We start from the raw sequence: 14327 nt of genomic DNA, 5'->3' as shown, positions 1-14327 counted from the left end.
AATGCTCACAAAGTCAAAGATGGGCTGCATTACTCATGAGTTGACGGTGTAGCCAAAACAGGACACGGACTTCTGAAACCCGAAGACCATGTTGAGTTCCTTGGCCTTAAACCAGAGCACACAAGTTTTTAATCCGAAAAATAGTTACATTTGCGAAAGTAGCTAAAAAACTATTATTTTTTTAAATCAGGAAAATCCAAAACAAAATAAAAAACCTGCAATATATAATAGCGTTGAAAAGAAAAAACTATAAAACGAACAATTATTTTATATGACTTTATTATTTGGTCTCTGTAATCATAAAACGATGAATTTTTATTCCAATTTGAAATACAAATTTTTATTTTGTAATTATGGTTATTGCTTTAAAAATGTATTTGTTCCAACAGGTTATCAATGGCCAGTTCCAGAATATGTTCAACATTAGGGGACGGTATCGGATCATCCATCGTAAAAATTTCACTTCTCATATATTTATCTATATATTCGAAGCGCCGTTTTGACGAATGTTTTCCTTTACAAACTTCCTCGCATTTTGCTGCAATGGCCTCGGATAATTCGTCAATATTCTCCTCTTCATATGTGGGATCCCTTAGAAATTGGGAGCATTTTAAAAACGTTTGCAGGCAATTCATTTTTGTCGAAAAAAAACATTAAATTTGAAAGATTTTTACTAAACGTCAGTTATGACGAGTATTGCTATTCAAATTAAATTTGTTCACTTTCGTTTAACAGCAAACAAAACTTAAAAATTTACAAACAAAAATAATAAAAATGTTCTTTTTCAAAAAGAACTAAAAAAAAATATACGTTTGTTAACAATAGTATCGCTTATATTATCGTTAATTCGTGCTTTGTATATCGCTTGTATCGATAGATCGATATATTTCGATATGCTGTTCACATCCCCAGCTGAAATCGTGAGCAATTTTTTGTTTCAACACAAAAACTGAAGCTGAAGCAAAGCCTGCCTAAATCTTTGTGCAATCTCCCACAACAACAACAACAACATATAATAATAATAACAACAAGTGTTTGCCCAGTGATTAGGTAATTGTTATTAATATTTTGAAGAAGTCAAAGTGCAGCTTGTGGTGCGTTTGAACTTGAAAGTGTGAGTGCATAATTTACAGTTGGCCTTCCGCTGGGCAACAACAAAGGCATCAAGTAGACGACGACGGCCCACACGCTTACGCACACACTCGCGCACAGACACAAACACATACATACACGCTCACTCACGCACGCACACAAGCATACATATGCGCATAGAGATTGCGATACCTGAGAGTGCGTTTGTCACCAATTAACAATCGAAAATAAGCGACAACAACAACACAACGTTCGTTTCACACTCCCGCGCGCGTAAATAACAACACTTACAAATGGGCCTGTTACTCTCGCGATTATGGCGGATGTTTGGCAACGAGGAGCACAAACTGGTCATGGTTGGACTCGACAATGCCGGAAAAACCACAATTCTGTACCAGTTTCTAATGAATGAAGTGGTGCACACCAGTCCAACGATCGGTTCCAATGTCGAGGAAGTTGTCTGGCGGAATATACACTTCCTGGTCTGGGATTTGGGTGGACAGCAGAGTTTACGTGCCGCTTGGAGCACCTATTACACAAATACGGAGCTGGTCATTATGGTCATCGATTCAACGGATCGCGAACGTTTGGCGGTGACGCGAGAGGAGCTTTATCGGATGCTGCAACATGAAGATCTAAGTAAAGCCAGTCTGCTCGTCTATGCCAACAAGCAGGATCTGAAGGGCTCAATGTCAGCGGCGGAAATCTCCCGACAATTGGATCTGACGTCTATCAAGAAGCATCAGTGGCATATACAGGCGTGTTGTGCGCTCACCGGAGAAGGATTATATCAGGGGCTCGAATGGATTGTGCAGCGCATTAAAAACAAATGACAGACACACCGATCGACGGCGCTAGTATATAGTTAATGAATTAATTTAGACAAATAAATCAATTTTTATAAATATATATAAATGTAAAGACACACACACACCTTATTGTATGCAAATTTTGAAAGCGTTTGCGTTTTCGAAATTTTGTTGAAAGTTGAAAAATAAGAAAGAAACTAATGTTGTTGCAAAACCAACAAAAGCCAAGCCAATTTTTACAGTGCTTTAGTTATAAACTCCTCCTGCCTTTTGTTTACAAAAATGTACATCCCCTGAAATTTCCCCTCTGCCAGCCTATATCCTCAAATAAATTTAAATATGTGTATTAAGATAATGCTAATGTTAGGATCTAAGAGCAGCCAATTAATAACTTCCAATAAATTTATAAAATAAACAAGTTTATTTGCAAAAATCTTTTAAGTTACAAATACAGAATTGGACGTACTTTTTTTCTACTACTGTTATGAACTGAAAATGCATTGTAATTGACATTGTTAATTCATTGCATTTGTTTGTTGTTGATGTGATGTGTGAGATTGTTTTTTGTACTCTAGCCACCAAAATAAATATGAATACAAATACGAATATATATATATATGTGTAAAGTGTATAAATTAAAATTATGATGATGTTACTTGTGTCAGTCAAGTAAACAACAACAAAATTAACAGTTTAGTTTAGGTTTTAAAAATTATAAATACTACAATTATAGCCACACGAAAATTTGATCACAAAATAATAATAATAAAATAATAAACATAAAATGTAAAAATATATTATGGAGATGTGGATGCTGATGTCTATGTAAGATTGCATGAACTGCTGCAACTCTTGAGCGGCTTGCCCTGACCCAGCTGCACAGTGTTCTCGTCCATGGCTTGAACACTACTCGAGTCGTGTTGTCGCTGTAAATAACGCAAATATGAACTTAAGTAAATTGCCATTTACAGATAGTTTCAAGTAGTTACCTTAAGTTCAGTGGCCAGACAGCGAAAGGCATCTTCAACATTGGTATTCTCCTTGGCAGAGGTTTCCATAACAAACAAGATTTCAGGTATATATTGACACATTTGACGCGCCTCCTCAAAGTCCACTTCGCGCTCCTCTTCGAGATCGCATTTGTTGCCTATCAAAATGATAAGCACATTGGAAGCCGTATATCTGCGCACCTCCTCAATCCACTTTTGCAGATTAGCGAATGTTGCTCGCTTTGTGATGTCATAAACTGAAATTTGAAATAAATATGAAAATATCTTTAACAAACATCTTGTAAATCACAAATTTCAGTAGCAATTAGTGCCACTTCCACTGATAAGACTCCATGGCGAATGTTTAAATCACCGCACCGATAATAAATGAAAGTGTGCGCTTCTCTTATCAGCAATAAACCATGACAATGGCCCCGCGGGGGTCATGATAACGTCCTCACATTCATGGCATGACATAAACTTGGATGGGCGTTACCTCTGCGGGTTTTCACTCACCTATTATAACGCCATTGTTGGCTCGATAATAGCTCTGGGTTATGGTACGGAAGCGTTCCTGTCCAGCAGTATCCCAGATTTGTAGCTATGGCAACACAAAATAATCATCATCAGCTGTGCACCATTTAGTTTATTTATGTTGGATTTTTACCTTGACTTGTTTGCCCTCGACTTCAATGGTTTTCATTGAGAAATCCACTCCAATGGTATTTCCATGACGCTCCACGTAGTTGCCGGTCTTGAAACGTTGCAATATTGATGTTTTGCCCGTGCAACAGTCCCCAATTAAGACAATTTTGAATAGAAAATCAAAATTCTCCTCATTCGGCAGGGCCATCAATGTTTGAGGATTACGCGCCGTCATTCTGTCCAGCCACTGAGAGTTGCGCCTCTGGCAACGATGCTGGTGATGTTGGATGTGCAATTAGTTATTGTTTTGCATGGAAAATGTTCAATTTTATTATTTAATTGGTTGATAGCAATGGAAATGCGTTGCACAAAGACTGTGTTGTTGTGCTCTGTACACACTGCTACATAAGGTATATCGGCTCATCAGTATTGCAATAAAATTTGGCCTTACTTATCAACTTACATATTTATCTGTATTATTTGCAGCTACATTTTGTCTATTTTGGTGCTAATTCCAGTGTATTAATTAGGTTTTATTATTATTATCCATTCAATTTCTTTGCTATTAGTCATAATAGGGTATTTTCTAGTCTATACTGATGGTCGTTTTAGTTTGCGATGTTTGCAGGTGTGTGACAATGGACGGCGTTGTACAGCACTTAGTTACAAGACGTTTGCCAACACTAATTTTCTATGGCGCGCAGACAGATGATTTTGAAAGCATAGGAAATTGTAATATGTTAACTCTGAGTAAATAAAACAAATGACGCAAATATTTTTGGCCTGCTAAAATAAATAAAATATTAATAGAAAATTTTTTTTAAATATAATTATATATGCTTTAATGGTGTTATCGCTTTTAAGCATACATATATACATGCATTTGCTCTTATCGTTCAACGAGATTCTTAATTATCAATGTGATTCGAGACTGCTATTATTAGAACGAGATATCTTTGTATAATATATACGACTTAAGAGTAACAAGAGATATATTTTTTTTTATACAAATCTGCACTCGTATTTAAATTAAAATTCCTATTAAGTGAGGTTTGCAGCTGAGTCTCGAATGACTAGCGCATGTATTTATAAGTATATAAACAAGCCAATTGTTAGTTTATTCCAATTGAAATTGAAATTCTGCTTGTGGTTTCAAAAGCTCTAGCTATTACGTGGCTCCATAGAGAAAAGCTCCACCGGCTTTGCTTTCATGAAGCCTCAAAAGTTCTCCCACTATCTCTTGCCGACAATAAATACTTGTAGCCGGCAACACACCCATTTCATTTGAAGTTTGCTCTCGTTTGTGTTCAGACCTCAGTTTCAAGATGTCCAAGTTGGTGCTTTATGGTATGGACATTAGTCCACCAGTTCACGCCTGTCTCCTGACTCTTCGTGCCCTCGAATTGGAATTCGAATACATCGAAGTTAATCTAGCAGCTGGTGAGCAGAACAATGAGGAGTTTCTCAAGAAGAATCCACAGCACACTGTGCCGCTTCTGGATGATGACGGTACCCTCATTTGGGACTCTCATGCCATTTGCTGCTATCTAGTTGACAAGTATGGGAAATCGGATGATCTGTATCCTAAGGATTTGGTTAAACGTGCTCAGCTGCAACAGCGTTTGTATTTTGATGCCAGCGTGCTCTTTATGGCTTTGAAGAATATTTGCACACCATTTATTCGAAATAATGTTACAACGGTGCCCCAGGAGAAGATCGACAACGTCAGGGATGGCTACGATCATCTGGAGACTTTTCTGGGTGACAATCCCTATGTGACTGGCGATTCTCTAACCATTGCCGACTTTTGCTGTGCGGCTACAGCCTCTTCTCTGCCCGCCTTCCTGGAAATCGATGCCGAGAAATATCCAAAAATTACCGCCTGGTTGGCCCGTCTTAGTGAGCTGCCTTATTACCAGGAGGCCAATGCCGAGGGTGTGGAGAAGTACTTGGCCCTTTTCAAGGATGCACTGACAATTGTCTAAATTAACCACTAAAAATAAACTATAATGACTCCCATGTTTCGGTTGTTCTTAAAAATATATTATTCATATGTAAATGACATTTTTAAAATTTTAAATATATTTTATCGATAACAAATCGTTACTTTGATTATTGCTATTGAACACTAAAACTCATTTCTACACCATTCTTTTAGCTGCTTGCTACAGCACTTTGCTATATAAAATTTGTTACAATTGAAATGTTTGCTGCAGAAGATTAGGAGTTCAGTGGCTAATGTTGGTCAAACAGAATGTAAGGTCTTTGGAGACTAGATAAATGCTGACGACTTTAATTGCCGCAGAGTTTTTATTTTCAAATAATTCTCAAAAATAAAACTTAACTTTTTATGAATAATAGGGTATTTTTCCATTCATTTAAATTATCATTTGCGTTTTACGTTGCCATGTGTGTACTGATAAGACTTTGAGATTAACAATTACTTGTTTGTTTGTATATTTTACATAAACAAAACTATTGTTGTCTTTATTTATTGTAATCAGCACTGTAACTGAGCTTAGAAAGCTTTATTTATTAAAAAGTTCCACTATCATTGCTCTAGTTTCATTCTGACTGATTGACAATAAATACAAAAGTCGGCTACGCCCGGTTTTATTCTAAGTTTGCTATCAAAGGTGATCACAACTATTTCACAATATGCCGAAAATTGTGCTTTATGGCATCGATATAAGTCCTCCAGTGCGGGCCTGTCTGCTGACCTTGAAGGCCCTTGAAGTGCCCTTTGAATACATCGAAGTTAATCTATTTGCTGGAGAGCACAGGAATGAAGAGTTTCTGAAAAAGAATCCACAGCATACAGTTCCATTGTTGGACGATAATGGGACCTACATTTGGGATTCTCATGCCATTTGCTGCTATCTGGTGGATAAATACGGTAAAACTGATGAGCTGTATCCAAAGGATCTAGTCAAGAGGGCACATATCAATCAGCGCTTATTTTTTGACGCTAGCGTGTTCTTCATGTCATTGCGAAACATAAGTGTGCCGAATTTTTACAAGAAAGTCGATAAGGTGCCCCAGGAAAAGATTGATAACGTTAGAGATGGCTATGTTCATTTAGAGAATTTTCTGGGCGATAATCTGTATTTGACTGGGAATAACTTTAATATTTCTGACTTTTGCTGTGCGGCAACTGCCTCTTCGCTGCCTGCTGTGCTGGAAATGGATCCTCATAAGTTTCCAAAAATAAAGGCTTGGCTTGGACGCCTTGAAAAGCTGCCGTACTATAAGGAGGCCAATAAAGATGGAGCTGAGAAGTACATCAAGATGCTAAAGAACGTGCTGACAGTTGTCTAAACATTTAACATTTACTCTATTTTGTGTTGTTAAAAATATCTAATTATTGTTTTATGTAAACAATATTGATATTGATATATTCAAAAATATCAATACCCCTTATCTTAATAAACATCTACTTTTATCGATAACTAAGCACTATTTGTTGGCTTATCGAAGATCTGTTTTCCAGCACTGTTCGTGCCGTATCTTGCAGCACTGCACGCTGTCGTTTGCATTTGAATTCGGCCTGTGAACGTTCAAAACATTTAAAGCTTTTAATATTGCGCAACGCTGATTTTAAACGGATTGTGATTTATTTAAATGAAGCAATAGCAAAAGGAAAGCGATTGACTGTGCGAAATAATGTCAATTTACTTGGAGCGCTTCATTAATACGTTCAGCACGTATGGAGGGCTCTGTGATAACGATTTATTGTATTTACATGTGCCTCAATAAATTTTCACCACGTACTTCATGATGGCGCCATTTAGTCAACCAAACTGACTTAATTACGCTGTAAATATTTACTATCTTTTTAATATATATTTCTTTACAATTTTCCCCAATGCAATTTTTATAGCTTTTCCTTATGAAGAACCTTGACCCAATTTTGCCACCAAACAACTTCTAGACTTAGACTCACTTTCAAAACACAACGAATGCAGCATTTACAGCTTGTTACGGATCACGCACAGAAAACATGTTCTATACATGTTCTCCAAATATAAAATGGCCAACTGGTCAACTGATTGAGAAGTGGATTGGAAAACCACATTCACATAGGAACTCGGCTGTACGCGCTGTCGCATCCATTACGCATGGAAAGTTTAAGCTGCAGAATTTTTCAGTCAGTCAGATGAACATCTAGTGAAACTAATTTGTCGTCTGAGTTGTAGTTGGCGCCTGGCCGCAGGCACGACCCAAATTGTGAGGACTGTGACTCAGTGCACTTCCTAGCACGCCCAGCAAGAAGCATGAGGAAAAAGCATTTGAGTAGCTTCAGTGGCCCAATGGCTACCCTAGTCTGTTTATGGCCAAGAGGAAATCAAGCTAGAAATAAAAGTTATCTTTGACATGCCGAAGATCTTTTACTCTTGCAGAGAAATATTTAAAGACAGTTTGAATAGCGAAAAATATGTTCATATAAAAATGTTACACAACCGTTACAACAATGGCTAAATGTATATAATTATATAAACATATAATTAACGCTGTTTATTTAAATCTTATTTCGAATTTTTATTTCACATTTTTCGTGATCGATTAATATTATTTGATACTAATTTATATTTTTAATTTATTTGTTAATTTCAAATATTATTTTAAAATTCGTTTTAAACTCTTTATAATTTCTTGAAAGTTTTCATTTATTTTATACAAATTAGTATTAGTATTATTAATTTATCTCGAATCCAGGTTAAAACCCTTAAAATTGTTAAATAAATCAATAAAAAAATGTATAAATACATATTTAAAAAAATAATAATATTGTACTCCTCCTTGAATGCATTACATATTTCTTGATTGAATTAAAATACCCTCTAGAAGGCTATAAAACACACACAAACACACACATGGATATACAATCAACGATTGCCTTGGTCAACTGCATGTCTTTCATACTGGTTTGTGGTTTTGGCTATGAGTAGCTTCTGCCAATGTCTCGCCTGCTGCCAATTGCTGGCAATTCTTCCCCCTTCCCCCCGTTGCTGTTCCTCCTCCCCCCCACCGCAAGTTATGTGGGCACGTTGTTGTGGCGGTTTCGTCGTCGTCTTCGTTGCTTTTATCGTGCGCCACAACCGTTGGTCACTTTAGTTGAATTTCAAACGTTTGCGCGCGCGGTTGTTTAGCGGCTTCTCCTCCAAAAAAGCCAAAAGCCAAATAAAAAACGTGCAACTTCTAACGGTTTTCAACTAAGGACTAAACGTGCGTTGGTGTAAAAAGTGAAAAACGTGTCAAGAATTTCATGAGCCGCAGTCGCAGCTTAGACCTAGACTAGAAAAGTGAGTTGAGAAAAATAGTTGCTGCCTTTTTTGTTGGCTTAAAAGTGGAAGTAGCCGGAAAGTGGGTCAAGGAGCAGAGTTCAATTCAAGTCGCTGCTTATGTAATGTGTGTAATAGCAAAAAGGGGAACACAATTCATTTGAAACTGTGACAATTGTTATGCTAACAACATTCAACGACTTTCTACATCAACGCATTTGATTGATTTCGTTGATTTGATATCACATGCACATCACGAATTGACAGCACTTGCACTTTCCTTTGCCTTTTCCAATTTATATTACAGTTTTTGTTTAATTTGAAATTAAATATGCAGCGGGTGTAAAACAAAAGACTTAGGGCACGAACTTGCTAAAGCGCGCGCTGCAATTCGCTTTTACATATATGTGTGCCTGTTTTATTTTTGAAATTATAAAAGGCGCGTGTAAATATTGATTTAAATAAATTTATGTATACCTGTTAACCCAGAAATTGTATTGAATTCAATTTCATTTTCAATTTTGTTTTGTATTCAACAATTCTGTTTATTGACTTGCGTTTTATGCATTTTTGTTGCTGCTGTCAAACAGGAAATAAAATGCAATAAACAGACTGTTAAATGGTGTGTGTAGATATGTACATATATGGCAATATATACGTATGTATGTATGTATGTCATTTAGTCCAATTAAAGCAGAGTTTGTACTAATTCGCCATAATGTTTGCAACGCTTTTCACTCTTCCCATTGACTTGTTGTAGTTGTTGTTGCTGTTGCATACCACACTGACATTTGTTGCGTGTCTGTTGTTGTCACTTGTTGTTGTTGCTGCTGTTGTTCAAGGCGTTACTCTCGATTTGCTATAGAAATCAAAACTATCCTTAAGAAATTTAAAGCCAACAGACGCTTATGGTCAGCTGACAGCGGTAAATTGCACTTGACTGCATGCTTGTAATTGTTGCAACAACATCTGCGACATTAACGATGCAAGCAAACATTAGTTTGACAGTGATATTAAAAGTGCGCCCTGGCAGCAATTACAATTTTCTGATTCTCTGACACAATTTCTCTTTCTTTTCATGTGCCATGTCAAACTTCATGGCTAATCATTGAGCATCTGGCGCCCCAGCCACGCCCACTGTCTAGCCATGTCATCTGCTAACATATTTTTGCATATTTGCATACAATGCGCGTAGAAATCGTGAAACAATTCTTGCCTGCATTTAATCAATATTGATTTTAGCCTGCGGTTTGAGTTGTGTTATTTGAACCAGTTAACAACCTAACCAGTTGGCCTGGCCAAGCACTGCAAAAGTGCCTTAGAATGCTCTTGATTTGGTGTGGGCTGGGATGGGGTGGGAGCTGGGGAATGGGGAATGGGTGGGCTTGTCTAATGGCAGCAATCCTGTGCAACCGGCTGCTGCTTCAGTTGCATCATACACTTACTAAATAACTGTGCCAATGCTCGCAGAGTATATAGAGTGTGTGTGTGTTGTATGTGTGTGTGCGGTGTATGTGTGTGTGTGCGGTAAAAGTGCGTCGTGAAATTTGCTATGCAACTAAATAAAGATGTGTTCCATTTTGGGCGAAATCCGTCGTTAGTCAGGTTTCGATTAGAATGATAAATATATTAGATTTCCTTGAGATGCTTTCACTGCTTTCCACGCACAACAACTAAAAAAACAACATCGAATTCGTGTTTGAATTTGAATTTGTTAAGCTGCAAATTGTGAACAGAACGTGCTGTTAACGGTGCTTAAATGTGCGCTATAATCAGTGTTGACACAACAGCTTTTTCAAGTCAAATTTGACTTGCTTAAAAATATATATTGACATTTTCAGCTAGAATATAAATACGCACAATTGATAAGTCAAAAATTCGAACACAGCAGCAAAAGAAATTGTGGCTTAGTTTTAATAAATAATAATAATAAATAAATTTTTTAGTAAAATAAAAATCTGCACAGCAGAATTCAAGCAGTTTTTTTTCCCTTATAAGCTTTTTTAGACCCAAATAATAATTACATACAAATATATATATAATAATTACATACAAAAATTCGCCGTTTTATTTTTAACAAAAAGCATACCTTTTTTTTAGAAGTTCTTATGCTTTTTTTTATTTTTCTTGTATTCTGTAATAATTGTTTTAGAAGAAGTTAAAAATTAAAATAAACAAGATTTATTTGGCTCAAAAAATAATAAAACATATACGTTTATTTATTTACTATGTTTTTAATAAATTCATCATATGTAATACTGTAATAACCTCAAGAAAAATTAATTTAAATCAGTGTTCTGCAAAGGAGGCTGTAGAATCCTTTTTTCTCCCACATGTGATTTAATTGTTTAAGAAAAATGTGTTTAAAAAATACATAAGCTTTTTTTTATATTTTTTTTTGAAAATGCATATTCCTTTTGAGTTTCTGCATTGCTTCTAAAAAGTTGGCAACCCACAGGCTATAACATATAATAAATCAGCCAGCTTTCTTCCCCAAACAAGATTCTATGTGGCAAACCTGTTGCAAATGCTGCCAGCGTTTTTTTTTTTATAGTAAACGTGCAAAGAGAATGTTTTTGGTGCTGCAGCTGCTGTTATACAACAGTTAAATAATGCAATGACAATTATTGTCTTAAGCCATTTGGCTAATCTCCTTGTGCAAGTTTGTGGCCTAAGTCTTTCGTTTTTCTCATACATCTATGGTATTTGATCACAGCATGCGTGTTGCATTGGGAAACTTGCCACAGCTGTTGCCGCTGCTGCTGCTGTTGAGCTGTCTGCGCCTAGTTGCCACACTGAATGACGCTCTGGCCGCACAGCTGGCAGATGCAGAGGCTCAAGCAGATGGAGATTGGGATGCAGAAGACTCCAATGCGCCGCACATACGCAAAAAACGGCTCGTTTGGATTACGGATGACGGTCGACTGGCGCTGCCGCCGGGCACATCTCTAACGTTTACACCAACAATTGCCATGCCACTGGTACGACATCCGCCCGAAGGCTTCTTCTCCAATCTGACCATCAGTTTTCCAGTGACAAGTGAGTTGCAGTTGCAGTCTCTCAATTTCTCTCGCAGTTTACTCAGTTAATTGTTTTCTTTTTCTTTGCTCAGTTGACTTTGACAAGCTCGGACTGACGGATAATCAAAATCCTTTGGGAGATTTGCCCTTTTTCGCGCGTTCCTTTGGCCACGGCGCGGGTCAAATGGTCGGAGAGTATGTCTCACGTTATTTACATGTCCAGCGAAGGAAACGTGATCTCAGCGAGCAACGCAGCAGTTCCGAGGAGAAGAAACCCTTCAAGGTGTATGAGGAGCTGTTGGATTATCCGGAGCTGCCTGCAGGATTAAAGCACATCTTCCATGGCGGGGAGCGTGTCTTGCTTTACGGTGTCGTTGAGGACTTTTTGGCCACCTTTGGCATGGATGGCAAGGCCTGTCTATTACGCACCATTTGTGAGATGCACTCGAGAAGCCTCGAGAAGTTTGGCGTCTTTGGCGAGATGACAAAACTGTTTTTAACGTAAGTAGAGAATTATAATTGGGTAAAAGTCTTTTTATTGAGTACCGAAAAGTTGTAGTTTTGGGTCAAGGGGTAGGTACGTAAAAAATGAAAAAAATATTTCATTTTCCAATTTTGATGCAGAATCAAAATAGAGGCGAAATAATGACAAAATTGACATTCCGCAAGGAAATCGGTTAAGATTTGACAAAGTTATGCCAGTTTGAAGTTGGATATAAGGTGTCAAGGTCAGGGTCAGGATCAAGTACTGAAAAAATTGACAGTGATGGCAAAAAAATTTAGTTTTCCAATTTGGACGCAGAATCAAAATAGAGGCGAAATAATGATAAAATTGACATTCCGCAAGAAAATCGGCTAAGATTTGACAAAGTTATGCCAGTTTGAAGTTGGATATAAGGTGTCAAAGTCAGGGTCAGGACCAAGTACCGAAAAAATTTACAGTGATGGCAAAAAAATTTACTTTTCCAATTTTGATGCAGAATCAAAATAGAGGAGAAATAATGATAAAATTGACTTTCCGCAAGAAAATCGGTTAGGATTTGACAAAGTTATGCCAGTTTGAAGTTGGATATAAGGTGTCAAGGTCAGGGTCAGGATCAAGTACTGAAAAAATTGACAGTGATGGCAAAAAATATCATTTTTCCAATTTTGATGCAGAATCAAAATAGAGTCCAAAACATGAAAAAATTGACATTCTGCAAGAAAATCGGTGAAGATTTGACAAAGTTATGCCAGTTTGAAGTTGGATATAAGGTATCAAGGTCAGGGTCAGGACCAAGTACCGAAAAAATTTATAGTGATGGCATAAAAATTTAGTTTTCCAATTTTTATGCAGAATTAAAATAGAGGTCAAATAATGATAAAATTGACATTCCGCAAGAAAATCGTTTAAGATTTGACAAAGTTACGGCAGTTTGAAGTTGGAGATAAGGCGTCAAGGGTCAGGGTCAGTGTCACGATCAAGTATTGAAAAAATTGACAGTGATGGCAAAAAAAATCATTTTTCCAATTTTGATGCAGAATCAAAATAAAGGCAAAATAATGATTAAATTGACATTCCGCAATAAAATTGGTTAAGTTTTGACAAAGTTACGGCAGTTTGAAGTTGGAGACAAGGCGTCAAGGGTCAGGGTCAGGATCAAGTACCGAAAAAATCGACAGTGATGGCAAAAAAATTTAGTTTTCCAATTTTAATGCAGAATTTAAATAGAGGTCAAATAATGATAAAATTGACATTCCGCAAGAAAATCGGTTTAGTATTTACAAAGTTATGACAATTTAAAGATGTTTTTTAATTTCTAGGGTTACCAAGTCGCCGTTTTCGGAGCTCATTCCAGAGTATGTGAGGGCCCAGCGTGTGGGGGAGGGGAAGCAGGCGCCGGGGGAATGTTTCCCCTACTACAAAGCGTGTCCGAAGAGCATTTTTAAGGCGCTGGCAAACAAATACAGCGCACAGGCGACGACAACAACAACAGCAACAACATCGACAGCAACAACAAGCAGGCCAGTGGGGGAGTATCAGGAACAGCAGGCGGTGCTGTTGCCCAGCAGCAAGGAGCAGGATCGGGAGCAGGAACTGGAACTGGAGCAGCTTAATATGAATGCTCTTTACATGTAAATTGTGAACCTCTTCTAGTTTAAGCGGCAACAAGTATACGACCTGTTGCCGAAATGAGTGCACATTGAAAGTCATTAACAACTAATTAATTACTAATAATAATTAGAGCGATAATTATTTATTGTATTTGTATTGTAACTATTTATTGATTAGCTGTTAAGCGTTGTTATTAACTTTTAGCGAAATTATCTTTGTTATATACCCTGTAAATAAACATTACTCCATGTAACTCTGTCGCACATACTAGTGCAGAAATTGAAATGATATAGACAATAATAAATTCCAGCTGACAAATGTGTTTTGCCAGCAATAAACATTCGCATTTGTTTATTGCGTATACGCAATGTGAGACGTGGCATTTGTAATGTGAT

The 14327-nt window shown here is 37.1% G+C and overlaps 5 protein-coding genes across 6 annotated transcripts; 4 read left to right on the top strand and 1 right to left on the bottom strand.

Moving 5' to 3' along the window:
* The first annotated feature begins 899 nt into the window (after window positions 1–899).
* Window positions 900–2504, top strand: LOC117787906 (ADP-ribosylation factor-like protein 5A). The gene has a single exon (XM_034626536.1). It carries the CDS (start codon window positions 1386–1388, stop codon window positions 1923–1925), a length of 540 nt encoding a protein of 179 aa, XP_034482427.1. The 5' UTR covers window positions 900–1385; the 3' UTR covers window positions 1926–2504.
* On the bottom strand, window positions 2304–4090 carry LOC117787905 (ras-related protein Rab-43). Of its 2 annotated transcripts, XM_034626535.1 has the most exons (5): window positions 3999–4090; window positions 3558–3809; window positions 3407–3491; window positions 2891–3147; window positions 2304–2827 (listed from the first exon to the last, which is right to left on the bottom strand). In XM_034626535.1, exons 2-5 carry the CDS (start codon window positions 3768–3770, stop codon window positions 2723–2725), a joined length of 660 nt encoding a protein of 219 aa, XP_034482426.1. In that variant the 5' UTR covers window positions 3771–3809; window positions 3999–4090; the 3' UTR covers window positions 2304–2722. The 2 variants fall into 2 exon arrangements, with proteins under 2 accessions (XP_034482426.1, XP_034482425.1); XM_034626534.1 differs by lacking the exon at window positions 3999–4090 and having other exon boundaries at window positions 3558–3928.
* A 729-nt stretch (window positions 4091–4819) lies between these two features.
* Window positions 4820–5597, top strand: LOC117788336 (glutathione S-transferase 1-like). The gene has a single exon (XM_034627074.1). It carries the CDS (start codon window positions 4861–4863, stop codon window positions 5518–5520), a length of 660 nt encoding a protein of 219 aa, XP_034482965.1. The 5' UTR covers window positions 4820–4860; the 3' UTR covers window positions 5521–5597.
* A 543-nt stretch (window positions 5598–6140) lies between these two features.
* LOC117788191 (glutathione S-transferase 1-like) lies at window positions 6141–6988 on the top strand. The gene has a single exon (XM_034626869.1). The coding sequence runs from the start codon at window positions 6194–6196 to the stop codon at window positions 6851–6853; it is 660 nt and encodes a 219-aa protein (XP_034482760.1). The 5' UTR covers window positions 6141–6193; the 3' UTR covers window positions 6854–6988.
* Window positions 6989–11534: 4546 nt separating this feature from the next.
* Window positions 11535–14236, top strand: LOC117786762. The gene is made up of 3 exons (XM_034625128.1): window positions 11535–11856; window positions 11930–12338; window positions 13641–14236. Exons 1-3 carry the CDS (start codon window positions 11535–11537, stop codon window positions 13954–13956), a joined length of 1047 nt encoding a protein of 348 aa, XP_034481019.1. The 3' UTR covers window positions 13957–14236.
* The last annotated feature ends 91 nt before the right edge of the window (window positions 14237–14327 follow it).

The sequence above is a fragment of the Drosophila innubila genome, assembly GCF_004354385.1.
Source record: "Drosophila innubila isolate TH190305 chromosome 3L unlocalized genomic scaffold, UK_Dinn_1.0 0_D_3L, whole genome shotgun sequence".
Taxonomy (NCBI): domain Eukaryota; kingdom Metazoa; phylum Arthropoda; class Insecta; order Diptera; family Drosophilidae; genus Drosophila; species Drosophila innubila.
Note: the sequence above shows the minus strand (reverse complement) of the source record. Positions and strands in the feature narration are given on the sequence as shown.